Genomic DNA, 25,607 nt, shown 5'->3' with positions numbered 1-25,607 from the left:
TGTTTGTTTGTTTTTTAACTTTTTTTATTGTGTAGTATAACATATACAAAGCAAAGAAATAAAAAAGCAATGGTTTTCAAAGCACTCTTTAACAAGTGGTTAGAGGACAGATCACAGAGTTTTACGATCCTCTCCTATTTTTCCTTCTAGCTACTCCAGAATATAAGAGGCTTGCCCTCTACTGTTTCTAACTAACTCTCTTGTTTTCTCTCTGCTATACCCTCCCATCTTCCCCTTCCCTTTCCCAGGTTCGATCCATTAGCACCAACGTCCGGAGAAACCTGGCATTCCACACCCTCAGCCAGGAGGTCCTACTCAAGGAATTCTCCACTATCTCCTGAGGCCATGCCCACCTGAGCAACCACTGACTGCCCTTTCCATCAGGCTCCTAGACTGGAGAAGGAGTGAGGGGAGAGGGCCTGCTCCCAAGATTGGAAAGAAACACAGATACCAAGTTCTCTCCGTAAAGGCTGCACTTAAGTGGAACTTGGACAGAAAGGGCAAGCAGGGATAATCTTGTTTGGGGAGGGATGGGTTGGGAGCAGGGAGAGGACTCCAAAAATGTGAGAACTTCCAGGGTGGGCTCCCTGGACATGCCATCACATTTCCCATTGAGATTATAAATTGTAGCTACTGACTAATTTTCAGGAGCTGGTGGAGTAGGATGATGCCACCACCCTGAGGGTCAGTAACTTTCCCAGCCTTCTGAAAAAAGACCAACTCTCACATGAAGATGGAGCCACAGCTACTTTTGGGCCTGGGGCTGAGCTGGGTTTGGAATCTGTTTCCTCTGCCCCCACTGGCACTCTGACCAGTCATTAGGACCCTTAGCTCAGGCTTAGGGTAAGGTAGGAGTGGGGTAACTTTTTCTATTATCTAAATCCAGAGCTGACTCCTCTGGGAGATTGTAGATTAGAATTTTCCCAGTGCTCTGCTTTCCAGCCACCAGTTTCTGGATTTGAGTTTTGGACACCAGGAGGACTTGTTGAATGCTCCTGCCTTCCAACCCAACTGTTAATTTATCAGCACAATAGAATTACAACCTTAGCTTTTCAATTTCTTTTAAACTATGTTTAGGGTATGTGTGTGTGTGAAATAAACATTGACGGGTTTTCTGGAGCCCTCAGGTGCCTACTTTGCTGGTTGCCTTTATAGCAGCTTCCTATTTCCCCAGCTCTCCCTCCTCTGGGAACCTCTCCTGCTTCTGCAGCTCCCCTCCACATGTTCCACCCCCTCACCCGGCTGTTGTTTACATCCAGCCTGCCCGAGAATTTCCTCTGGGGAAGAATTAATTTCTTCTGTGGTCTGGTGCCTGGGAGGGAGAGAACCTGATTGGGAGCAGAGTGCCTTCCATCTGAAAGAGGCCAGATCAGCATCTTAGATAGGGCTCCATTCTGCCTCACCATATGCTGGATGGGGGCCACAGGCAAGTCTCTTGATCTTTGGAAAGCTGACCTGTGGTTTCTCCTTTGGATGGTTTCCATGGGACCACTATTGGCTTTTCCTTCCCTCAGAAGTAGATGCTGCTCTGAGATCCTTCCTTTCTAAAAAGCACATTCTAAAGCTCTCAGAATGGCAGGGAGCAAGCAGTACAGGAAGAATCCAGGTGTAAGTGCAGAAACCCAGCAGTGAGAACTGGTCTGGGACCCCCTTACTGCTATTCCAGACAGACTCAAAAAATCTCTTTGGGTTACTTGCCCTCCCTGGGAACCAGAATTGTGGCTCCAACATTGAACAGATCTGTACTGATTCCAGAGAATCAGCACCAATGTGCTGCAGTGTATAGGGTAAATATCTAAGAGATGAGGGCCTGGGTCATCTCTGATCACTAAATGGATAGCTCAGCCTGGGGTAATTAGTGTTTTCCGTGGTGATAAACCCCAGAGAAGCTGGAGCTGGAGGCAAGTTGAAATTATTAAATATTGATTTGTATGGGACAGCCTTTTTAGTGTCTGTTTTATTTCTTAATCTCTGTCTCTCAGAACTCATTTCTCAAAGACAGAGTTAAGGTAGTCTCTCAGGTATTGGACCCTTCTTGCTAGGGGAGCCCTGCCTTTTCTTGCAAACACTCTCCCTCTGAGTATCCCCCCTGAGTCTCCTGGCCCTAACAGAGGCCAGTTCAGTTCTGAGTTGTAACCTCCCTTGTTGCCCTTTGAGTGGATGGAGGGAGAAATTCCCTATTCTTCAGACCTAGTGGTATTGAGTTCAGACAGCCCATTTGGACCATTTCTATATTCCTGCCAGCCTTTCCTATAGGGTGAACAAGGGCAGTTTAGGGCTTGGGGCAATAAACAGAGCACTCTTTGCTTTTAAAGACCTATTCTCATTCCTTTACATCCACACATTCCAAGAAGAAGTATCTATCCTGTGCTAGAAATCAACCCCAGAGCTGCCCATGCTCTGTCCACGCCCCACCCTCTTTGTCAGGTCTATGGAGGTTCCTCCAGAGCCAGGGGAAAGCTAGGAGCAGGGCATTGCTCCCAAAGACAATCCTCTCTTCAGCTGCTTGTCTCCCTTTCATACCTGAACTCTCACCACAATTCCTGGTGGGTTAATTGAATCAGAGGTTGGAAATGGAATCTAATTGAAGAGAATAAATGTCCTGGGTTCACTTTAGCTGAAGCTTTCAGTCTCAGCAGGTCACTCCTACAGAGGAGCTGTTGGACAGGCAAGATTAGCTGGGACACTACTACCAAATCACCCATACCCACCAGATCCAACCCCTGCCCCATCCATATGCTGGGTTGGGGTGCCTTGGGCTAGGAGTCCAGGTATCATTCTGGGGAAGGTCAAGACAAGTGAGATTCACTTAGGCTGTTGCCAGTACATTACTGAGTACCTGCGGTAGCCCAGCTCTGTACTAGGCCCTGGCTTCAGAAGAGGAGCTACTCTTAAAGGAAAGGGGCCTCACAGCAAGGGCATTTCTTTTGCATTCTGTTTCCTCACTTGGATTCCACAACCCTTCAGTTGCTCCCCCAAACCTAGCAGAAAACAGAAGGAATCTAGGATAGGACAGATGATAGATAGATGACCGGATGACAGGAGAATTGAAAGAAAACAAGGGCAAGAAAGTCCTGAGAAGCTGACCTGGTTCATTCTTTTTCTACCTTCCCAGTTGACCAGGGCAGATCAGATGAGAGAAGAAGGCATTTAGAGTGAACGGGGCCCAGAGACTGGGTCCTAGAATCCTGAGAGAGTTGGGGTCCTTCTGTACTTGAAGGAAGAAGAGAAAACCTCATAATTCACTGACCTGAGATGAGCCTGTATTAGAGCCTGTTTTAACTTCTCTGCACCCATAGCCCCCTTCTGAGCATGGGACTGGCTGGGGCCATAGAGGTATATGGAGGAGGAACAGCTGGGAAAACGGGGAGCAACATGGTGACAGACAGGCTGGCAACTAAGAGAAGAGGCTGACTTGGCCACAACAGCTCTGGTGATGGGAAGAAGGGCGCCTGAGAATTGGGGGTGATCTGACAGGGCTTTCTGGCCATGTTCTCTCCCCCACTCCCAAGCCCCTTGGGCTTCAGGTCTAGGGGAAAGTGTTGGAGAGCTAGTCCCCCTCCCTGCACTTCGCAGCTCACTCCTTCCTCGGGTGCCTCCCCCGAGCTGCAAAGGGAGGGGAGAGCGGGGGTAGGGGGAGCCAATCCCGGCAGCGCCGAAGGGGGGCGGCGGTGACAGCCGCGGGGAGGGGGCGGGAGGAGAGAGGCGGTTCCACGCTTAGCTCGGCTTTGGCTCTGGCTCTGGCTCTGGCTCTGCTCTTACCTGCTGCCCAAGCCTTCCGCCCCTGCCCCAGATTCCCGGGTGGGCCCTGGACCCTTGGCTCCGGCCTCAGTCTAAGCCCCTGCCCGGACTCGTCCGGCCCCAGCACCAACAGCGCTCAATCCCGCCAGGGGGCACCGTGTGAGCGCCCGGCCCCGGCCACCCGGCGCCCCCTCCCACGGCCCAGGTGGGACGGGAAGGGGGCGCCGGGGGCCATGCGGGGCCAGGGCCGCAAGGAGAGTTTGTCCGATTCCCGAGACCTGGACGGCTCCTATGACCAGCTCACGGGTGAGTCGGTAACACGGCGTTCGCGGGAGGGAGGCTGGATTCCAAAATCCCAGGCCCTTATGTCTCTCTGACCCTCACCTGGCCACCATCCCCTACCCCCGACCACACTCTGCCCCATCCCCAGGCACCCTCCAGGAGAGTTTGGGTGGCAAGACACTGGGGTTCAAGTCTTGAGTCCCACATCGGGGAGGGGAGGCAGGTGGGGCAAGGCAGCAGGTGTGGGCGTGCGTGACACAAGACTGGAGGGTGTCTGGAGTGGGAGGTGTTACGTATGTGAGTGCCTGTCATTCTTTGTATGTGTCTGTGTGTATTTATGTGTGCATGTGCCTTCCCCAGCTGATTGCCATATGTTCTGGGCTTGGTAACGGCCCAGAGTGAGTTTGATTGCATATGGCCAGGTGTTTTGAGTGATCTTGTCAGATGTTTGAGTGAGGTTACGTAGCACCCTGACTGTACAGATTAGTTGTTTTTACCATGTGTCTCTGTTGTATGTGCAACTGTGTGGGTTAAGTGTTTGGTTCTGTAGGAAGTGTCATGTGACTACCAGAATGTTCAGGGCTTGACTTTATTGTGGTATGTCTCTTTGTAAGACTTTATGACTCTGAACCTTCAGGGATGAGCATTTGTTAAGGTGGGTTGTGTTGTGTTTTGTGATTGTGACACTGTGCAGGTTATATTGTTTTTTTTAATGTTGATTGTGTACTTACAAGTGGTGATGTCTGCAGTGGGGCTCTGTAATTGTCCATAATGTGTCTGACCCTTGCTGCCTTTGTGGCTTCCTGGTATGGGTGGTGTGGGGTGTTATCCTTAGTGCACCCCACTGCTTCTCCAAGTTTCAAAAAACTAGCCCTGATGGACCTCAAGATGGTGTCTGTAGTGTCCAGCTGCCCTGTCTGGTTCCAGGAGCACCCTATGGTCCAGCACCTGGCCTCTGTGAGAAGGCTCTGGTTAGTTCTGGGTCAGCTCCCAAAAATTAGAGAAGTCATTTTATAACTGAAACTCCTTCAACCCCCAACTTCATCCAAACCCCAGGGAAAACACATCTTTTCTCCCCATCAGACTCAGAGATAAAAGCTCTAAACCTTGGAGGTGTCTTGTGGCCTCCTCTCAAGTGCTCCTAAGCCCCTTTACTAGCTAGGCATCCTCTCCCACAGTGGTGAGGCACATGAGACCCTCCATCTGTGCATGTGCATATTCCATGTGTTCGTGTGACTGTCACCTTGAGTATATTTCCATGTACGTTTATATTTATGTTTCTCTCATTGTGAACCCTCCAGCAGAGACTGAGAGAAGGGTGACTGTTCTTCCTGTGGCTGGGGTTGCGGCAGGAACATGATTTTTGTCCTGCCTGAGGGAAGTGAGATTAATTAAAACTTAGGGGTGGGGGTGGAGGACTAGGATGTGGTGCCTTGAGACCTAAGTGTCTCCCTACTTACTCACTCTAGAGCAGTCACTATACAAAGACCCCCAGATGGCGGAACCCTGCCCCTTAAGCAGGTCCCAGATCGGGAAGAATCCATAACCCATTGCTTCAGACCTGCATGAGATCTAAAGGTTCAGCTGTCCAGTTCTGTTTTGAATTCTGTTCCCACCACCAGCTCAGGATCCTTAAGAGGAATGAGGGTCCTGGGGCTCTCATTAGCACCTCATTAGTCAGTGTTTGCTTCCAGAATAGCTTCCCCTTTGGGTGAGGGTGGGGAAGCATTGAAAGATGCACAGCCTTAGGAGTCAGGAATGGGAGTGTACCAGCTCTGTTTGACTTTTCATCTCTGGGCCTCACTTTTATCGTGCATAAAATGGGGAATACCACTTCCTGCCTGCCTGCCTGCCTCCCAAGGGGAAAAGAAGGGTCAAATGTTGACAAGTGTTAAGAATCTTGGTTCAGGTCACCAGCATTCTCCCTGTAGACAGCTCCACGCACAACTTGGAAAGCAGAAATTGAGCTGGCGGAGGTTCTCCTCTGGAAGGCGGGGAGACGAATGGAATTGAGAAACTGTCGTAAACAAAGACTCCAAGACTCTGGTCTGGTCCGCAGCGCTGGGAGTGCGGAGTACGTCTGAGCCGAAGCCTTAATGGGAATCGTTCTCCTCGGTGCTGAAGCGGGCGGTGGGGTTTCTGAGTTCCCAAAGCGCCTGTCCTTTCCCACCCGGTACAGACGGATTATCGGAGCTGGGTACGGAGGTGGTCTCCAGCCTCTGTCATCCCGGCCCGTCAGGCTGACAGGGAGGAGGTCCTGGCATCCTGGGTCAAGCCGACTGCTTCCCTCTCCCACTCCTACCCCATTCTCAAAATAGCTGGAAGAAGCTTTTTTAAAAAGGGGGTGGGGGGACCCGAGGCCCACCCCTCCCCCATATATCCCCTCAGGTTTTCCCATCCCATTGGGGCCGTTTAACGGTGCAGTGGGGAGGAAAAGGTAGCGATTTGCATCCTCCCTGCCCGAGTCGAAGCACAGAAAGGACGGGGAATATGGTAAGAAGCTGGGACCTCGTTGGCCAGGCCTGGGCTCCAGTCCTTGGGTCTGAAAGTCCTGAAATCTGTGAAGTCCTTTCCCTCTGGCCTGACATTTCGTTCCCGGGCCTGGGACGCCCCCGTGTGGCCCAGTGAGGAGCAGTGTGTGGGGAACTGATTCCGGACAAGGACAGTCCCCAAGTGGATGAGATTTTAACTGTTTGGAGGTGACTCTCGCCTAGCAAGTGCAGGGTTTTCAGCCAGAAATATGGGATTCCTGTCGGAGGAGTGAGGCTGTGTCCTCTCCCCCGAAAGCTCTCGCAGGTGCATGAAGACGTTAGAGGGTCCTGAAAAGGTTTAGTTTGGGTCTAACTAGATAGAGATGAGCCCAGAAAAGGGATCGGGGTGGGGATTGAGAGTGAGGGACTTCTTGTTGCATTTTGACTGGCAGCCAACATACGATGGTAGAGTCTATGATCCCGCCGAACCAGAACAGTAACAGACGAGCACGAACAGTAAATTAGAGAAATTAAAAGCCAGGAAACTGAGAACAGTAGGGGCACATCCGCGCCGCTTTTTCTTGGTCAACCCAATACACGACCTCTTCCTCCTCCTTTCTTCTGTTCAGGTTCCTATTGGTCCAGGAAATAAGGAAGTGTGAAGGGTTGCCATGACAACAATGTCCTATTACCCCTCCACATCTAGATACAAAAGGGGGGGCGGAGGAGGAACTAAAGAAGAACAATAAAAGCTATGGTACACTCTTCCTTCAGCTCCTTTTCCAAATCCCCTGTCTGTCCCCCTTCCCCGTTAGAAATCCAGAAAACGTTCCCAGAGAAGGCTGTGAGGAGAGTCCGCGCCTCACTCTGCCGCCCTGCCCCAGTCTAGGAAGTTTGGTTAAGCAGATGCTTCAAATGATGGGACCAGGTTGAGCTCTCTTGCAGCCAGGAGAGGACGGAGAGGCAAAAAGAAAATGTTGCCTGAGAACCTGGTCCTATCACTCCGGCCCTCACGCGCCGCCCACGCAGGGCCCATTTTGTTGGAGGCGGAGACCCGACGGCCGGGAGCCTTGGGGGCGGAGCCTGGCTACTGTACTCCAGGCCGGACCATGAACAGATGCCCCCGCAGGTGCCGGAGCCCGCTGGGGCAGGCAGCACGATCCCTCTACCAGCTGGTGACTGGGTCCTTGTCGCCAGGTAGGAACGGGGGGGGGGTCAGGATCTCTCAAAAAGTGGGCGAAGTGGAATAGGCGCATTATGGAGGTGGGGAAGGGAAGGGCTCCTCACAGAGATCAGAAGAGAGCAGGATCCCTTAAAGTAAAGAGTTTAACCGGCAAGACCCCTCACAGAGGAGGAGGAAGGGATAGAGCTTTTCAAAGAGGAAAAGAAAGGGGACATGGTCCCTCATAACGGTGGAGGAGGGGGCAGGGCTTCCCATTGAGTGCAGGGGAGAGGTTCTCAGGCAGCTGAAAAGAAAGGGGCAGGGCTCTTCACAGGTATCAAAGGAGGGAGGTTGCAGCAGAGCAGAAAAAAGGCACATCCCTTTACTGCATTGCTTAGGTTAAGGGGGTCTTAAGAAGACCTGGATTAGTGTCAGGAGAGACCCCGAGGTGAAACTGGACCATCATGAATTCAGCTAGAGAGTCCACAGATGATGGGATGGGAGTCTGGGATCGTGATCACTAGGGTTGTGTATCCCTCGGGTGGCATATTCATAGGATTCTGTGACACTGAGCTCTGTGTCTTAGGGCTGCAGTGGGTGTTCCTGATTGACACTGAGTTCCTTGTATAGCCTTCACAAGGCTGAACTATGGTGTGGAATTTATGATGTGTGGATAGTGGGTATCATATTATGGTAGTGCCGAGATTAGTGCAAACCTTCACTTAGGCACAGCCCTTAGAACCCAGCCAGATTCACACCTACTCCACCCCACCCCACCCCAACACCTGACCTCAGGGAGGCCAAAACAGCTTGACCCAATGGCATTCTGAAATTTGTAGTTCTCTGGCTGTCCCCATGGGTATCCACCTGAGCTCCTGGGGTATATTCTGGGCCTGTGGCTCTCCTTGCTGCGTGTCCCCTGAAAGAAGGGGAAATGGGACTAAATCAGAGCCACGCTGAAATGCTCTTGCGAAGCATATATCCTCTAAGCCCCCTGCTTGGGCCTGTCTCCTGTGACAGATGGTTGGAGCCAGGCAGGGCCAGCTCTCAATCATTGCCAGCGTGACTTCCAGGCCCCAAAATAGCCCCAACGTCTAGGGAAATCATTAATCACCTGATGCAGCTGGGGGCTGCAGTGGCTTCTGGCCTGACTGCTGATGGAGTGGGGTTGGGGACTGAGAGAAGGGCTTTGGTGTCTTCACTGGCCAGGTAATAGTGGGGGAGCAAAGGCAGGCTGGGAAAGGTGGGGCAGTTGCATAGAGTGTGTCCCCCCATAAGGTGTTATTACTCCTGGGTTTGAACTGGGGGAGGAAAGAACTGAGTGACACGAGTACCTGTGTGGTGAGGTTTGAGGGACTTGGGGACGACCCACCTAATGCCCCAAGATAGCTTTCCCTTGGATCCATGCTATGCCTAAAGTGCTTCCATTAGGACACTCCTTTGGGTGGAGAGCTAAGTCCAGGGGCACAGGGGTGATTGGATAGGACAGATCGGGGCAAGTTTCCTGAATACATCCCTGAGACATGAGAGGTCTCTGAATGGGGAGAAAGGAGAACCTGAAAAATAATTTTCTCTTTCACTTCTGACAGATCCTTCCACCGGAGATGCTTGGTTGATTTAGGATGTTAAGTTTCTGTAAGGCTGGATTAAGGTCTCTGAAAGTTGATGGTTGGGGGTGAGAGAGAAAAAGAGAGATCAGGGACAGGGTGACTGCTGTGAATCAGCAACAGGGAGCAGGAAGGTATTGCTATGGTGCCTTATTCAATCCAAGTAGTCTGGCTTGGCATTGAGTCTCCATGAAATCTGATCCCTTTTGGCTCTTCCAACACAAACTACACTATAGTCACCAGGACTGCTTGATACCCCACACACATTATACTTTCCCTGAAGAGACAGACTGAGGGAGTGGGCAGAACATGGGCTCTGAGTCAAGTCTTGTTCCACCTTTTATCATTGTGTTATCTTGGGAAACTCTCTTCTCTGAGCCTTAATCCCTTCATCTGCAAAACAGGTGCAATACTGCTCCCTCTGACCATGTCAGCTGTAAAAACAGGCATATTTGACTCTACCTCTCAGGTTTATTGTGAGGATAAGTGAGATAATACATGTAAAGTATCCAGGACATGAAATGTGCTTGATAAATATTGACCCTTTCGTTCAGGCAGACTGCTGAAATTTTAGCCATACTTTTCAGACTCAACTCAAAAGGTACCATCTCCATCAGTTTGCAATGGCACTCCAGTTAGAACTGCATGTGGGGCTTTTACTGCTGTGCATTTCATGGCTTATCTAGAACAGTTTCAATCACACAATAAGCATGCAACAAATTTTTGTTGAATGAATAGATGCCTTCTGGTACATTTCTCTCAGTGAGCTGCTCTCTGTGCCCAACACTGGCAGCCAGAACCATGTTTGGTTCACCTTTGTACCATAGGTATTGTGCTAGTTTGAAAGTGTCATGTACCCCAGAGAAGCCATGTCCTTTAACCATGATTCAGTGTTGTAGCGTGGAAACCCTTTTGATTAGATTATCTCCATGGAGATGTGACTCCCAGTTGGGGCTGTGGCTTTCTGATTAGAATATATCCAGGAAAATGTGGCATGCCCAATTGTGTGTGTGGCCTTTTGGTTAGATGGAGATGTGACTCCATTCAAAGTGGGTCTTGATTAGTTGACTGGGGTCCCTTAAAAGGGGGAACATTTGAAGAAAACTTAGATGCAGATGCTTGGAGAACAGTTGCTTCAGAGCTGACAGACACAGATGTTTGGGGATGCTCGGAGTGCTAACAGAAAGAGCAGATGTCTAGATATGGGCAGAGCCCAGCAGATGTTGCCATGTGCCTTCCCATGAGATGCTAAGCATGCCAGAACCCAGAGTTGTGTCCCAGAGTAGCTAAGTGAAGTCCCACAGACACTTAGAGAGGCAACCACCGACATGAGAAGCTGGAAGCAATGGAACCAGAACAAGGACCCAGCAGATGCCCACCACATGCTTTCACAGCTGACAGAGGTGTTCTGGATGGCATCAGCCTTTCTTGAATGAAGGTAATCTCTTGTCAATGTCTTAATTTGGACATTTTAATGGCCTTAGAACTGTAAACTTGTAATTTATTAAATTCCCTTTCTAAAAAGCCATTCCATTTCTGGCAGATTGCATTCAGACAGCATTAGCTCTCTAGAGCCTGGCATTCAATTTGTGCAGGCCCAATTTTTTTTTTTTTAACATTTTTATCTTCTAGGAGCTTGGGATCTAGTTGAGGAGGGAGGACTTTCTGATCTCTGATCTCAAATCTCTGCCCCATCCCCTTTAAGCTGGGGACCTTTGAATAAGTCCCTTTACCTCTCTGGTCCTTAAAATGGGCACAATCCTATTCACTCTGCCCACATTACAGGGTTGTCATGAGAAGCCATTGTGATAACAAGGTTTGTGGAAGTGCTTTCTTTGTGAGGTATAGAAATGAGTGTGTGTATGGGGGGGTTGCTATTATATTACTAGTAGTGGTATCAAATATTTATTCAGCATTTACTCTGCCAGGCATTATTCTAAGAGCTTTTCATGAATTAATTAATTTGCTCCTCCCAATACCTAACAAGGTAGGAAACTGTAAGACATAAAGATTAAGAACATGCATGTTTAATTATAAATGGCAACACTGGGATTTGAACCCAGGAAGACTGCCCCACTCTCTCTTCTGGGCCCACACCATTACCCACCATACTACACTGCCTGTTTTTACTGTTCCCCCCAATAACATTACAAGAATTAGGTGCTGTTTATTTTCTTAAGTTGCTCAAGCAAATACCATGCCATGGGTTGGATTAAACAATGGGAATTTATTAGCTCACGGTTTGAGACAAAGAAAAGTCCAAATCAAGGCATCATCAAGACGATGCCTTCTTCCCAAAGACTAGCTTTCTGGTGCTGGCTGCTGGTGATCATCAGTCCTGGGCCCTTCTGTCATGTGATAATGCACCTGGCAGCTTCTCCCTCCTCTTTCTGGTTCGGTTGACCTTCAGCTTCTTACTTTCTGTGGCTTTCTCTCTGTGTGTGAATTTCATTTCACTTATAAGGACTCCACTAATAGGATTAAGACCCATCTTGATTGAGATGATCACACCTTAACTGAAATAACCTCATCAAAAAGTACTGCTTACCAAGGGGTTCACACCCACAGAAATGGATTGAGTTTAAGAACATCTTTTTCTGGGGTACATACAGCTCCAAACTACCATAGGTGCTGAGTGTAAAGGTCCGAACAATGAATTGAGGAGGAATTCAGGCAACCAGGAGACCACTGGGGGCTTGGAAGGGAAGGGGGCCTTTAAGCTGCCTCTAAAGGAAAGGTAATAATTGTAGGAGAGAAAGCAGAAGGGAGGACATTCGAGGCAGAGTGACTAACAGGAGTAAAATCACAGAGCTAGAACTGAGTGTGATGTGTTTGGGGTACAGTGAGGAGGACAAACTGGCTGAAACAAAGGGATCTGTTGATGAAGGTAGGGGGATAAGCATCAAATGGTAGATGTGGAATTTGAACAGCCACAGGGAGATATTTGCTGGTTACTTCTGTAAACCTGTAACCTCTAGGATGTGAGAAACCCTATTGAGCTGCTGAATTAACTTTTTCCTGTAAAGTGGGGCAAGCAGAGGACCAAGTCTGCCTGAGGCATAGCCTTCTTCCCTTCCTGCTTGCACACTTTCCCAGGACATGGACTTGCAGAGCCAAGGGATACAAATGGTGTGAGGTGGATGCCTGACACCCAGTGGTCTCCCTGCAGAACTGCAGATCAGTGAACCTCATTTGGAGCTGTGGGGAGCAGTCCCATGCCTATCCCACAATAGAGGCCAAGATCTCCTCATCTTAGAGCTAGACACTGGGGAGGGTACCTGCTGGGCTCACCCCTCTAAACTGGGACTCCTGGGTAGGGCAAGCTTTCTAAGAAAAGAGGCAGTATGTCATGTGGTGGCTTAGAGCTCAGTCAGATTGGGTTAAAATTGAGGCTCTGACATTTACTGATCTTGGGATTTGCTTAACCTCCCTTTACCTTAGTTTCATCACCTATAATATGGGGCTAACATACTGCCTTCATAGGTTTGTGAAAATTCAATGCAGTAATGTCTATAAGCACATAGCATACTATCTAACCCATAGTGAGTGCTTAATTAAAATCAATATTAGCCAGCATTGGTAGTAGTGGTATTATTAAAGTAATTAATGACGGGGTCCCTGTGATTAGCTGGTTTTATTGGTCTCCCCCACTTCTGACCCCCTTCTCACTGTTCACCACCACTAGGAAGGAGCATGGGAGAAGGAGGAGGGGCTCCAGGAATGTTCCAGGGGGCAGGTAGCTGCCGTGGAAGGTTCAGATTTCCCTCCTACTTTGGGCTTCCTCATCAGTTATCAGTTATAGATAACTGTCCCCAAGGAGTGGTCAGGGCTTTGGCAGCTCCTGGATGAGGTACAAGCCAGGGAGAGGGGAAGAGCAACTCTACCCCCTCCTCTCCTAAGGAACATGAGTCTCTGTTCCCAGAGGTAGCTGCAGTAAGTCCCCTCCCTAGAAGATTATGATCTAAGCAGCCATCTATCAGTCCAGGGCATTAGGCCTAATCCTCCCTGCCTTGGGCCTCAGTTTCCTTGTCTGTGGCCTGCGGGAAGAGAGTGCTTCCTGCCTCACAGTCTCCATGGCAACCACAATCGATGGTGGTGGTGTCCTCCAGACAAGAGAGGTCACTGCCTCACCTACCCTCCCCCACAATTGTTAGAGATAAACAATTCTATACTGATATAATTACACACTCATAGACCCACACTTCTAATTATACGACACACCCATACTTACCAATCCTCAAGCCCACATCCCACAACCTTCCTAAAACACTGACATCTCGTACCCCATGCCCAAACAGAAACAATCACACCCTCAAACACAAACGCACATCATAGACACCAAGGTTATATACCCATATATACGAGTAGAAATGCATAACCATACACAAAATGCACACCTAATAAATATGTGGTGTACAATCACATGTAGACACTCACAGAGACAATTTTGTGTGTGAACCCATAACCTATTCTGATTATACATATGCAGATTACTTTCTCACAAACACACATTGCCCTCCTCTGCCTTCTCCCTTAGCGCAGCACCTCCCTCTGCCCCTTCCCCGTGCACAGAATAGCCACTAGATGTCTGGGGGAAGCTGTCCTCTAAGACAGAGAGGCAGGTCACTGCATCCCTCCTCCCAACTAGCCCTACCTGGCCCACATCCTCACGCCAAAGCTTCCTTAGGAGGTGCCAATCCAAAGGCCGAAGTGGTCCTGTGAAGTGGAAGAGGCAGCCGCTGTGGCTGGAAGGCATGTGGGGCAGAGGCGGGGTGAGAGGGGAGAGGGAGGAGATCTGAGGGAGAGGGGGAGGGAGGCTGCAAGCGGTGCTACTCTGGCAGGGGAGCCTGAGGGGATGATGATGTGAGGAGGGCACGCTGGCCTCTGAGCCTCAGCCCGTGGGGGCCATGCCCCGGGCCCACCATGAACTTGGAAGGGCTGGAGATGGTCGCTGTGCTCGTGGTCCTCGCTCTTTTTGTCAAGGTCCTGGAGCAGTTTGGCCTCTTTGAGCCTGTCTCCTTGGAAGGTAACCCATGTGTTTGGGTGTGTCTGGGCTGCTGACTGGAGGGACAGCTTCCCCCTGCAGCACTGGGGAAGGGGATACTCCACCTTCAAAGCTGGGGACAGAGGTGGGATGGGCATCTAGGGGGAGTGAGGAGGGGTGCTTGGAGAACAAGATATCCATCTGAGAGGTGAAGAAGGGACCTGGGGGGAGGTGAGGAGGCTGGGGAACAAGGTTTGGGGGGAGGTTATGAGGGGTTCCAGGTGAAAGGACTGGGGTGTGGAGATGAACAAGTGAGGGGAATCTGGGGGTGGGTGAACATGAGATTGGGTCTGGAGACAGGCAGTGGTGTCTGGAGCAAAGGAGGAAGGTTCCAGGAGTCCTGAAATAACACCAGACTTATGGGTAGTCCCACAAGGGCTCTGAAGAGGTATGTGACTGTCTACACCTCCATGCCTGCCGGTGTAGGTTGCATGATGTGTGGAGGCCCAGTGTGAGAGATATAAAGGGTGTGCCCATGTTCAAGTGCGTGAGAGAAGATAAAGTATATGACCCTGTGACAGGAATATGGCTGTATGTGTCAGAGTGACAGGGTGCATGTGGCTGGGTGACACGGTGGAGGGATGGAGTGAGCCTCTTTGGGTGTGGGATTGTGTATATGCTATTCCCAGAGCTCTCCAAGGATGCACCAGCTCCATACTCAAGGCTTGGGATGGAGGCACAGGAGTGGGAACACTGTGAATGAGACATTTACAGCTCAGCTCTAGCCGGGGGTGGTAGTAGTAGAGTAGATCAGGGACCTTACTTCCCAAGCTCCCTCGCCTCCCCCAGCAACTCTCAGGACCCAAGGGCAGAATGATCTCCAGGGCCTAGACATGGGAGTGTGAAATAAATTCATACCTCACCCCAAAGTCACCTCTGGAGAGTGATATTGGAGGTGGAAGGGGGAGTACATTCTGCCTTCCCAGCAGTTTGGCTTCCCCCTCCTCCTCACATGAAGAACTGTGCAACTCCACAGCATGGCTGTTTCCAGTTCTACCAGGAATAGGTAGACTGCAAGAACCATGATAGGAAGGATGCAGAGTAGACACCTAGGAGAACTGGAAAAGATGAGGAAGCTGAAGGAAGATCCGGGAATTGCCTGTGCTGGGGTTCATTGAGAACAGAAAACTCCTAGCCCACCCTCTTTCCTCTGCTGCATTATTGGGGTGGAATGGGGAGCAGAAAGTTGGACCTCAGTAAACTGAGAAAGCTGGGTTGAGCTTGGTCAGATACAATCTCAAAAGATGAAGTCAGTTGGGCTCTATCTTGCCATCCCATCCCCTATTGATTATTTGGTGGAGAGAGGGCCTATCAGAGAAACCCAGGCATCCTGTCAGTTAATGGCAGTCCCTTTCTCTTCCCATCTTCCAGTGAGCCTAGAGGAGACAGAGGCCTAGGGACAGACAGGGGGTGGGAGGAGAAAAGAGGCGGGAGAGCCAGCCCCCACTCTGGCTTGGGGAAACCAAAGTCTGGGATAATGGAGCCATGGGCCAGGGGCCAGGCCGCCATCGATCCCCTGCACGGCTCGTGGCCTCCCTCCCACCTCTTTACCTCCTGGGGTGTGGGGGACATATTGGAGAGAGGGGGGAGGCAATGATTTCCACACAGTTTCTTCCAGGCAACAAGGCTTAGTCCTGAAGGTGGAGCCTGGCTTGGCAGGGCAGGGCATACATAGGGGCTGGGGTGGGGGACATATTAATAGCTGAATCTGGGCCCTTACTGGAGGTGGCTGAGACCACCTTCAGCCTGTATGTCAGGTGCTGTGCACTTCAGTCCTGGAGTCTGGGGTTAGGCGCAACTGGGAAATGACACACACCACACAGAGGGGTGCAGTTAGAGCTGTAGGTAGGACATGTGTACAAGGACATGCGTTTATGTTTGGATGGAGCAGAGGGAAGCTGTAATCTCTGGGTCCTGGATAACCCCCCATATTATACCAAAATATTCATCTCCAAGGCCTGTTATTGTCTCAAATTACTCTGTCATTTTGCCTTCCAAGAGCAAGCCATACTGGAAGTATTAGGAAGGACCTCACTTTTAGGGTGGATGAGTTAGCTGATTAAACCCTGTTTTTTTATCAGGAAGGTTCTGGGTCCTTTGGAATGAGGGGTTACAGGAAGGGAAAGTAGGTATGCTGCAGACATATGTGGTTTAAAATTTATGTCATTGTCATGGTGACCTTGGTTGTGTGTCATAATATTAGGAAGTCATGGTGTATGTGTCACAATGTTACAGGATCATTGTGTGATCTTGTGTGGTCATGCCATGTATAAGATGGCCTGTATGGATCCCCTTATGTATATGTCATGTTTTACTTGGGTCATATTTGTGTTTGTGTTAAGGAGTGCTAGGTCAAAGTGTGTGTGTGTGTATTTGGGCCTGCTTAGTCCACCCAGTGAGTGAGTTACTGGATATCAAGCTGTTACTCTATGGCATCCATCACACTGATGTGATCATTCTATGTGACTAGAACTACACATGCCTAATCACTGTGTGTGTGCACACGTATGAGAGACAAGTATATAGAGAAACAGTTGTTCCTACCAGGCAATTGCTGGCCTGAGTTGGACATCACCCTGAAAGGTCCAGCCTTGGCACTGGAGCCAAAGGCCCTGGATCAAAAAGACATTGAGGCCACTGCTCCCTCCCCTTCAGCCACCTTGCTGTCCCCTGGCTATGTCCCATTATACAAGATGCTAGAGCAATTTCCCATGCCCCCGAGACCTACTAAGCTGCCCAAACACCTGGCCCCAACTACCCTCAACATCCTACCCACCCACCCAGCCCGGGTTGGTTTGTGACTGGCGGGGAAGGGGCACGGGACGGAGGGACTGTGGGGGTTAATGTGCCTTCCTGGGGTCTTCTTTCTTCCCAGGCCACCCTCCAGGGCCCACTAAAAAAGCGCTGAAGCAGCGGTTCCTCAAGCTGCTGCCCTGCTGCGGGCCCCAAGCCCTGCCCTCAGTCAGTGAAAGCAAGTGCCTCTCCTGTGCTTCCGGGGGCGGGACCCGAATGCTTGTGGGTGTGGCCTGTGACCCAGAGCGTGCGTGTGTGTGTGTGTGTGTGTGTGTGTGTGTGCGCGCGTGCGTGTGCGTGATCAACGAGGCGGAAGCCGGGGGGGAGGCCCTGGCCCGGCCCGCCTGTGAGCGTGCGTAGCTACAGTGTACAGAAGAAGCCCCAGCGTGTGAGCGCGGTCACGTGGGGGGGGGGGGCGGAGCCCGAATGTCTGTCCGTGCCCGGCTCTAAGACCCGAGCTGGACCCGAGAGTTTAGGCGTGGCTAGTGTGCCGGACTGATGCCCAAGCCTGTGGGTGGATGTGCCAGTGTGGCGGGGACGGAATCGGGCGGCTGTGAGGGTCTGTGCGTGGCTTAGCTGAGCTAGTGTCTGCGACTCAGTGTGGCTGCTCCGCCAACGGGTATGTCCTGGCCTTGAGACGTAAGTCCGCCCGTGCCAGGACAGGATGGAAACAGGTGTAGAGGACGGAGCTCGCCTTTTCCCAGACGCCAGGATACTCGGGTTTTCTAGTCCTAATATAGCCACCAGCTGAGTAACTTAGAGTTGAGTGACCTCACTTTGTGTCTTGGTCTCAGTTTCCTCAGCTGGACCTCGCCTACTTCATAGGATCATATTACAGTTCGCAAGCTATAAAGACCCATTTTGTAGTTATTTGAGCGTCTGTTGTGTTTGATTCCGCTGGGGCCCACACAGAGATTCGGAAAAGTAGGGGCTAGGATCCCGCAAGCATGTGTGCATGGGATCCATTTCGTGTACATCTGTGCTCTTTGCGCGCGGGGCTGGGGTATGTGCATCGTAACACGCAGGTGTGTGAGAATTGCTGTGAGTGTGAGGGACGAGGTGTGTGTCTGCAGTTGGCCGGGTCTTCTGCTTTCTCGGTGACAGTTCGCTCCCCGCAGCATTAGCCGCCCCAGCCTCCCTCCGCCCCCACAGACCCCGCCCGCTGGACCCAGGTGACTTACTCTCCTGGGGGGTGGGGGGCTTCGGGAGCGTGGGCTCGCGGCACTTGCCTGGGGGTTGGGGGGGGTGGATGTTAAGGGCTGGGGTGGGGCTGAGAAGGGGCGGGGTGGAGCCCTCGCTAAGGCTTAAGCCCATGCGGAAGTGGGGATTTGGGCGGGGCTTGGCTGGAGCTGGGCGGGGCATGGCTGGGATGGGGGGTGCTTGGCTGGAGCACTGGGCTCTGAGTTCGGAATGGCTGGGGAGGGACGGATCGGGACGGATCGGAGCAGCGCGGCGAGGGCCCAAAGTTCCGACTCTCAGACGCCCCCTTTCAAGACCGCTTTTTCTGCTCCTCCTTTTATGGGACGAAGATGGGCAGGGGGCCTTCCCCTCCGACCAGGGATCAAGGGCCCAAGACGAGCACTAAGTCGGACTCCTGATCAGGCCTGCTGTCAGGCTTGACGTTCGTCCGGGCCCAGCTGATAGACATCTAAGCTGACCAACCCCTTCTCTCCTTTCCTCGATGTCCTTGATTGGGGGTCCAAGGACCAGGCAGACTGGTCACCGGTGTTGGAGAGTGGGGGATGGATGGGTCGGTGATTCTGAGGAGGGGGCCTGGAGGCCGGGCCTGAGGCGCGGCTGTCCCCCTCCCCACCATCCCCCCAGACAGCGTGGAGGATGACTTTGAACTGTCCACCGTATGTCACCGACCCGATGGTCTGGAGCAGCTGCAGGAGCAAACCAAGTTCACACGCAAGGAGTTGCAGGTCCTGTACCGAGGTTTCAAGAACGTGAGTGCAACAATTGGACGAGGGGCGGAGCAGGAGGGACGGGCCTGTCCCCAGCTTTTCAGAAAGGTTGGTCTGGACCATCAGGGCCAGAGGAGAAAGGAAAGGAAGCCAAGACCAAACTTCTAGAGAGAGGTTCAGAGACTGGGCCTGTTCTGAAGTGGGGAAGGCCGGTAAACAGGCATGCCTGTAGACTGGTAGTTTAGTTCAGTGGTTCCTTATTTGTGCACTGGAGAGAAGTCTTTCCTCTTTCCTTCCCTTTACTAGAACTACTTGGTGAGTTTCCTGGAGGAGATTTTCCCTCTCTCTGGGAGTCTCTGGGCATGGAGGATGGAGGGATGAACAAAAGAGGGTTTGTCTCTGTTCTCAGCTTGGTTTCCCCCATTCCCCAGGAATGTCCCAGTGGAATTGTCAATGAGGAGAATTTCAAGCAGATTTACTCCCAGTTCTTTCCTCAAGGAGGTGAGAGGCCAAGGCCTGAGGGGAAGAAGCTGAATGGAAAGAGGGTTCAGGAAGGGGTGGGAATGTCAAGGTGATGAGAGGGGTTTGGGGAGCCCCTTGCCAGGAAGCCAAACTTACTTCTCTACACTTATCCTACAGATTCCAGCACCTATGCCACTTTTCTCTTCAATGCTTTTGACACCAATCATGATGGCTCAGTCAGTTTTGAGGTGAGCTGGAAAGGTAGGCCAGAAAAGCCTATTTTCTTGGCCTTTAGGGTCGAGATGTGCAGGCCAAACAGAGACAGAGATTAGGTGAAGGATATCTGAAGACACAGCTTCCCCCTGCCTCCTTCACAGGATTTTGTGGCTGGTTTGTCGGTGATTCTTCGGGGAACCATAGATGACAGGCTGAACTGGGCCTTCAACCTCTATGACCTCAACAAGGATGGCTGCATCACCAAGGAGGTATGAGGCAACTGAGCTGGGGGCATGTATCTATAGGTGGAGGAGTCCAAAGGACCCTTGGGAAGGAAATACGACACACATATGTATCACCAGCAATAGGTGAGATATGCTCAAGCCTATGCCCCAAGTCTCCTGGTTTAAAGGCTAGAGGCTCTGAGGAGGATTGTCTTCTCTCTTGGCCTAACAGGAAATGCTTGACATCATTAAATCCATCTATGACATGATGGGCAAGTACACGTATCCTGTACTCCGGGAGGAGGCCCCAAGGGAACATGTGGAGATCTTCTTCCAGGTGCCTGGGACTGGGTAGGCTGGAGGGCCCTGGAATGAAGGAAAGGAGACAAGGTCCCAGAAGGGAACTTACCTGAATTCTCCCTGCCTCTACCCTGCCAACCCTCCTGTTGCTGCTGCCTGATCACCTTCTGAAGAAAATGGACAGGAACAAGGATGGCGTGGTGACCATTGAGGAGTTCATTGAGTCTTGTCAGAAGGTATAGGCCATACTTCCCTGCTCTGGATTCAGGGCTTGATTCACTGATGTAGAGGAAGTTTCCTTTCAGCAGAGTCCTATCTCCCTAACCCACCTGCACTGCAGTCCCCCCAGGTGACTGCCTTAGAAGGAACCCAGGTGTGGGGGCATTTATTAGAATCTTCTGATCTCTCTGGGTGTCTTCCTCCTCTCTGCATGTCCCTATCTCTGAATCAATGTCCCTCTTTCTGTCTCTGACAAGTTTTCTTTCTCTTTCCAATCTGCCTCCCTCACCCCATGGCTGCAGGATGAGAACATCATGAAGTCCATGCAGCTCTTTGACAATGTCATCTAATTCCCCAAGAGAGGGGGTCAATATGTCCTGGGGGGACCATGCTCTCTACCCCTAGTTCAGGTAGACTTTACCCTTCTCTTCCCAGGTCTGTTCCCATTTCAGCCCTGCTCTGGGGGTTGTAGGACTCCAATAGCCTACAGATTCAGTAGTCTAGATCCCCGGAACTGAGGGAGCCAGGGAATGGTCAGAGTGTATCTGGGGGTGGGGGGATTGCTCCTCATTCTCAGAATTCCCAAAAGCTCCCACCTCTTTCCTCCCTGACACCCATGTGCTAAGGGTACCCCTGCTGTAGGAACTGGCTGGTCCCCATAGCTTCCAGACTAGACAGAATGTCTCCTGCTATGGTGCTCCCCCTGTCCCTCATCTCGTAAACATTTCCCCCAAGACTCCCTTCTTAGAGATGATGTTCTATCCTTGGCATTGGCAGGCCTTTCAGATAAAGCCTTTGCAAACCTGTGGGAGAGGGACAAAAATGTAAAGGGTGGAGTTTGGGGCCTGAGGTGGAGGTCCTAGGAGGAGCTGGAAAAGAGGGCAGAAAGGCCTGGATGGATTGTCAGTGATACTCAGGCATGCCAGGCCATGGCCCCATGTTTCACAGGCCTGCTACCCCAGGCCATCAGAATATGAATTTTCAGGTTCTTCAGAAGATCCCTTTTCCTTGAAAGTACCCCATAAATTTTCCATACCTTCCCTCCTCTGGTTAGGAGAGAACCTGGAATCCAGATGTTTGGCAAATCTAGATGTCTGGCTCATCTCTGGAATTCTTTTCTCTCCTTCCTTCCTGCTTGTATGGCGGGGTGGGTGGCAGGGAAATTGAGTGGGAGATGTCCTGGTTGATACCTGCCAGAGTTGCAGCCTACGCTCTCATCACCCGTTTGGTGGCTCCACCTTGAGTTTTCATTTGCCACTCTAGACTTGGAGAAATTGAGATAGTCAGGGACCTTCCTGAATGTGGGGTCCCAACGCTCCCCCCAAGTGACTGCCTTAGAAGGAACCTAGGTGTGGGGGCATTTTTTAGAATCTTTGATCAACCCAGGCTCCACCCCAGCCCCTCACATGGCTTCTTCATTTGCCACCTAAGATCTCCTCTTGCCCCACCCAGTCTACCCAGAGATGCCCCTGAGCACACCCAAAGGGCAGGGACTATAGGACCCACCTCACTGTCAGCACCTCTGCCATGCTGCCACTTCCTAATATACCTGCTTGTCCCATTCAGCACACCCTCCTAGCCAGTCAGGGTCTGAGGAGATGGGCCACCCAGGGAACCCCTTTCCCATCAGAATACCGTTGAATGCTTTGCATTTTTGGCTCTTCTGTATATTTTATAAAATAAATATTTCAGATCCAATAAAACACAATGGCTATGCACAGGCTGCTGTCTCTGTCTTTCTGTCCCTCCTACCCCATACAAACTGTACAATCCCTGACTCCTACCTCTGCAGCTTCCTCAGGAGAGTACCTCTCTCTTTCCAGGGGAGCTATAGTCTGGCCATACCTTTGCAGGAGACCAGAATACAGGTTCTGGAAAGGTTGGAAGCCCACCTGACCTCAGAGAGGCCCCCATGTAAATTTCCTTCCCACTCAAATCAGAGTGTCTTTATTTCACATCCTGAAAGGAAAACAAAGGAAGGGAGTCTGATATTCCAAAGACTATGCCAAGCAAGCTGCCCTTTGGCTAGACATTTTTGCAAGCTGAATCAAGAATTTCTACTCTACAAACTACTTAAAGTGCTTTCTTTTCTTTCAACATTTTTAAATTGTGAAATATATCTATAAAAAAGCAATGAATTTCAAGATACATTGTAACAAGTAATTACAGAGTAGATTTCAGAGTTTGTTATGGGGTAGGGTTCCTTCTAGCTGCTTCAAGACACTGGAAACTAAAATAAATATCAGTATAATGATTCGGCCGTTATACTCATTTGTTAAATTCTATCTATAACTCCTCTTTCTCTTTTGATCCTTTTCCCAATTTTTAGAGGTATTTGTGCTATGCCCATTCTAACTTTTTCATGTTGGAAGAGGTGTCGATAATATGGGATAGAGGGATGTAACTGTTAGGTTGGGGGATAAGGGAGATCTCTATGGCTGGAATCATGAAGTCACTCCAGGACGAGAGGTGAACCGTTACAATCAAGGTCCTTGCGCAGCAAACATCTATTCACGGACATCTAACCACCCGCTCCTCAACCCGCTAGCATAATAATCCTTTGTTTAATGTGCCGCCCCTTTCATGTCATCACCTGACCCCTGCCCTTAAAAACTGCACTTGCCAAAGCCCGTGTGCAAACTCACCTCATTCCCTTTTGGGTTGAGTGAGCTCTGCCTGGGAGCGCAGCCAATAAAGTACGCTCATTTGCAATCCTTTTGTCTACTTTCCTTTCTCTCAATTACCTCATATCTTAAAACCTCTCAGTAACTAGTTGATGTTCTAAAGAGGTTGGTCCCTCTAGATTTCAGGACTTACCTGGCCTAGTAGCACATCTGGAGGTTGTAGGTTTCTGGAAACTAATCATAGTGCATGAAACTTTCTAAAAATCCAGATAGAGCCCTAGGTGTTCTTTAGGGTTGACAGGAATGTTTAGTTTTGTTTTTAATATTTTTATTGAGACATCTTCACATGCATACAGTCCATCCATAATATACATTCAGTGACTCACAATATCACATAGTTGTGTATTCATCACCATGACTATATTTAGAACATCTGCATCACTCCAGAAAAAGAAATAAAAAGAAAAAAGAAACAACTCATACATCCCATACCCCTTACCTCTCCCTCTGATTGACCACTACTATTTCAATCTACCCCAATTTTTTTTTTACCCCTTATCCTCCCCTACCCATTATTTAATTATTTTTTATACTTATTTTTCTATCCATATCCTGAATAAAAGGAGCATCAGACACAAGGTTTTACAGGAATGGTTTTGTTTGGGGGTTGGTAAAACATGGTGAATAGCAATATCTAAGTGAAGCTTGTGAAAGAGTAGTCTCCAGAATAGCCTCTCATCTCTATTTGAACTCTCTCAGCCACTGATACCTTATTTTGTTACATTTCTTTTTTTCCTTTTGGTCAAGAAGGCGTTGATCCCACAGTGCCAGGGCCAGGCTCATCCTGAGGATTCACGTCCCATGTTGTGAGGGAGACTTTCAACCCTGGATCTCATGTTCCTCGTAGTGGGGAGGGTAATGATTTTCTTTGTAGAAATGGGCTTAGAGAAAGAGAGACGTCACATCTGAGCAACAAAAGAGGTCATCTGGAAGTAACTCTTAGGTATAACAGTAGGTAGGCTGAGGTTCTCACTACAAAAATAAGCTTCACAAGAACAAGCCTCAAGACCAAGGGGTTGGCCTATTAACTAGAGAGTCCCTAATGTTTGAGACAGTATCAGGGGTTTCCCCAGTGGTAAGCTTAATAGTGCCATATTTTTTTTCCCATCCCTCAAAGGCTTTGCCAATACTTTTTATCTGCTCAACATAGTCTGGTATGTAGCGGGTATTATACTAAGCTGTACAGAATTAAAAGCCTTCATTCCCATTCTGGACTCTATGTGTTTGGGTTGTTTAAATGAGCAATCCAGACAGGCTGAGTTAGATTATGTGCTACAGAGAATTTACATTTTAGACAAAATAAACCTCTCTGCCTTTGGTCTCAGAGAGTGGGTAAAGTTCTAAAATACTGACAATGTCCTCCTTACCCCTGTATTCTGATTTTATCTTAGTCCTGACATGACTGGCTTCGTTCTTTTCTCTAATTGAAGCCTGATCTTTTTTTTGGTTTCTTTAATAGTTGTTGTAAGTGACAATGCTGACTTTCAGAGCTGTAGAACTCCTACTCTTGAGTTTTAGGTGTCACAGGTATCCAAAGTTCCAGGGAAATATCAGGTTATACATATATATCACAGCATCTCAAAATCTAGAAATAACAATTGCAGCTCTGGACTAAATGTGACTGCTATAAGAACTTACAATCTAAGCCCCAATTTTCTTCTAAGCATTTTCTAAAAGAGGTCCTACAATATTTGTTCTTTTGTTTCTGGCTTATTTTGCATCACATAATGTCTCCCAGGTTCATTCACCTCGTTGCATGCCTTATGACTTCATTTCTTTCTGTAGTAGCACAGTATTCCATCATATGTATATACCACAGTTCTTCATTTCAAAGTGCTTTCTTTTGTGAGTTCCCTTTCATTTCTAATGAAAATACCTTTGTGTAAACTTCCCACTCTAGAAACGACACTAGTCAGAACTAGAATAGTACAACTAGAATATTCAACTAGAATATCTTGCCTCTGGTATAGATATTCATTTGTGTCCATTCCATACTCCCACTAGGAATGATGGGGGGATCAGATGGGATGGTCCCAGGGCAGATAATCATGGGTTGGTAGCACAAAGGGTGTTAGAGATGTCTGGTGTAGGGCAGGAAACTTTCTTCCCACCAAAGGTAGGTTCCTCCCATCCCTTCTCTGGACATCATTATAAGCTCCTGAGGGCTCCTTGAGTGCCTAGACTAGGTCTTTTTTCCCTCACCAACCTGGGTAGTGAGGGTTCTAACACATAATAGGCGGTCAATAAAATAACTGTGTATGAATGAGTGTATGAATGAGTATGATAGCATGTATATATAACTGAGTCAGGCATGAAGACAGGCTCCATTATTTCAAGGAAAAGCCAAGTGAAGTCCGAGATTGGGGATTGTTAATGGGTACCCCACAACTAAGTTACACAGAGGAGCTGCAGAAAAAAAAACTTCTGATAATTTTGTCTTGGACATTTGCTGGTGCCTGAATGTTGAGAGTGGCTTCATCTCAAAATAATTTCCT

General features: G+C 49.6%; 2 protein-coding genes across 11 annotated transcripts in view; both read left to right on the top strand.

The window, feature by feature from the left end:
• Positions 1-3,604, top strand: part of ARMH3 (armadillo like helical domain containing 3) — a 365,667-nt gene extending 362,063 nt beyond the window's left edge. For 2 of the 5 annotated variants that reach the window (XM_077125814.1, XM_077125815.1), the window contains one exon: positions 249-3,603. In XM_077125814.1, the coding sequence (XP_076981929.1) occupies positions 249-341 (93 nt within the window). In that variant the 3' untranslated portion in view covers positions 342-3,603. Of the gene's footprint in view, positions 1-248 lie in introns of all 5 variants that reach the window. The other 3 variants (XR_013161708.1, XM_077125817.1, XM_077125813.1) reach the window with 3 other exon arrangements.
• Positions 3,605-3,672: 68 nt separating this feature from the next.
• Positions 3,673-23,273, top strand: KCNIP2 (potassium voltage-gated channel interacting protein 2). Of its 6 annotated transcripts, XM_077125822.1 has the most exons (10): positions 3,930-4,047; positions 17,183-17,278; positions 18,174-18,272; positions 18,925-19,049; positions 19,439-19,508; positions 19,647-19,717; positions 19,847-19,954; positions 20,142-20,246; positions 20,383-20,445; positions 20,731-23,258. In XM_077125822.1, exons 1-10 carry the CDS (start codon positions 3,975-3,977, stop codon positions 20,776-20,778), a joined length of 858 nt encoding a protein of 285 aa, XP_076981937.1. In that variant the 5' UTR covers positions 3,930-3,974; the 3' UTR covers positions 20,779-23,258. The 6 variants fall into 6 exon arrangements, with proteins under 6 accessions (XP_076981935.1, XP_076981936.1, XP_076981937.1 ...); XM_077125820.1 differs by lacking the exons at positions 17,183-17,278; positions 18,174-18,272 and having other exon boundaries at positions 3,673-4,047; positions 21,995-23,273; XM_077125821.1 differs by lacking the exons at positions 17,183-17,278; positions 18,174-18,272 and having other exon boundaries at positions 3,673-4,047; positions 20,731-23,256.
• Positions 23,274-25,607: the final 2,334 nt, after the last annotated feature.

The sequence above is a fragment of the Tamandua tetradactyla genome, chromosome 13, assembly GCF_023851605.1.
Source record: "Tamandua tetradactyla isolate mTamTet1 chromosome 13, mTamTet1.pri, whole genome shotgun sequence".
Classification (NCBI taxonomy): domain Eukaryota; kingdom Metazoa; phylum Chordata; class Mammalia; order Pilosa; family Myrmecophagidae; genus Tamandua; species Tamandua tetradactyla.
Note: the sequence above shows the minus strand (reverse complement) of the source record. Positions and strands in the feature narration are given on the sequence as shown.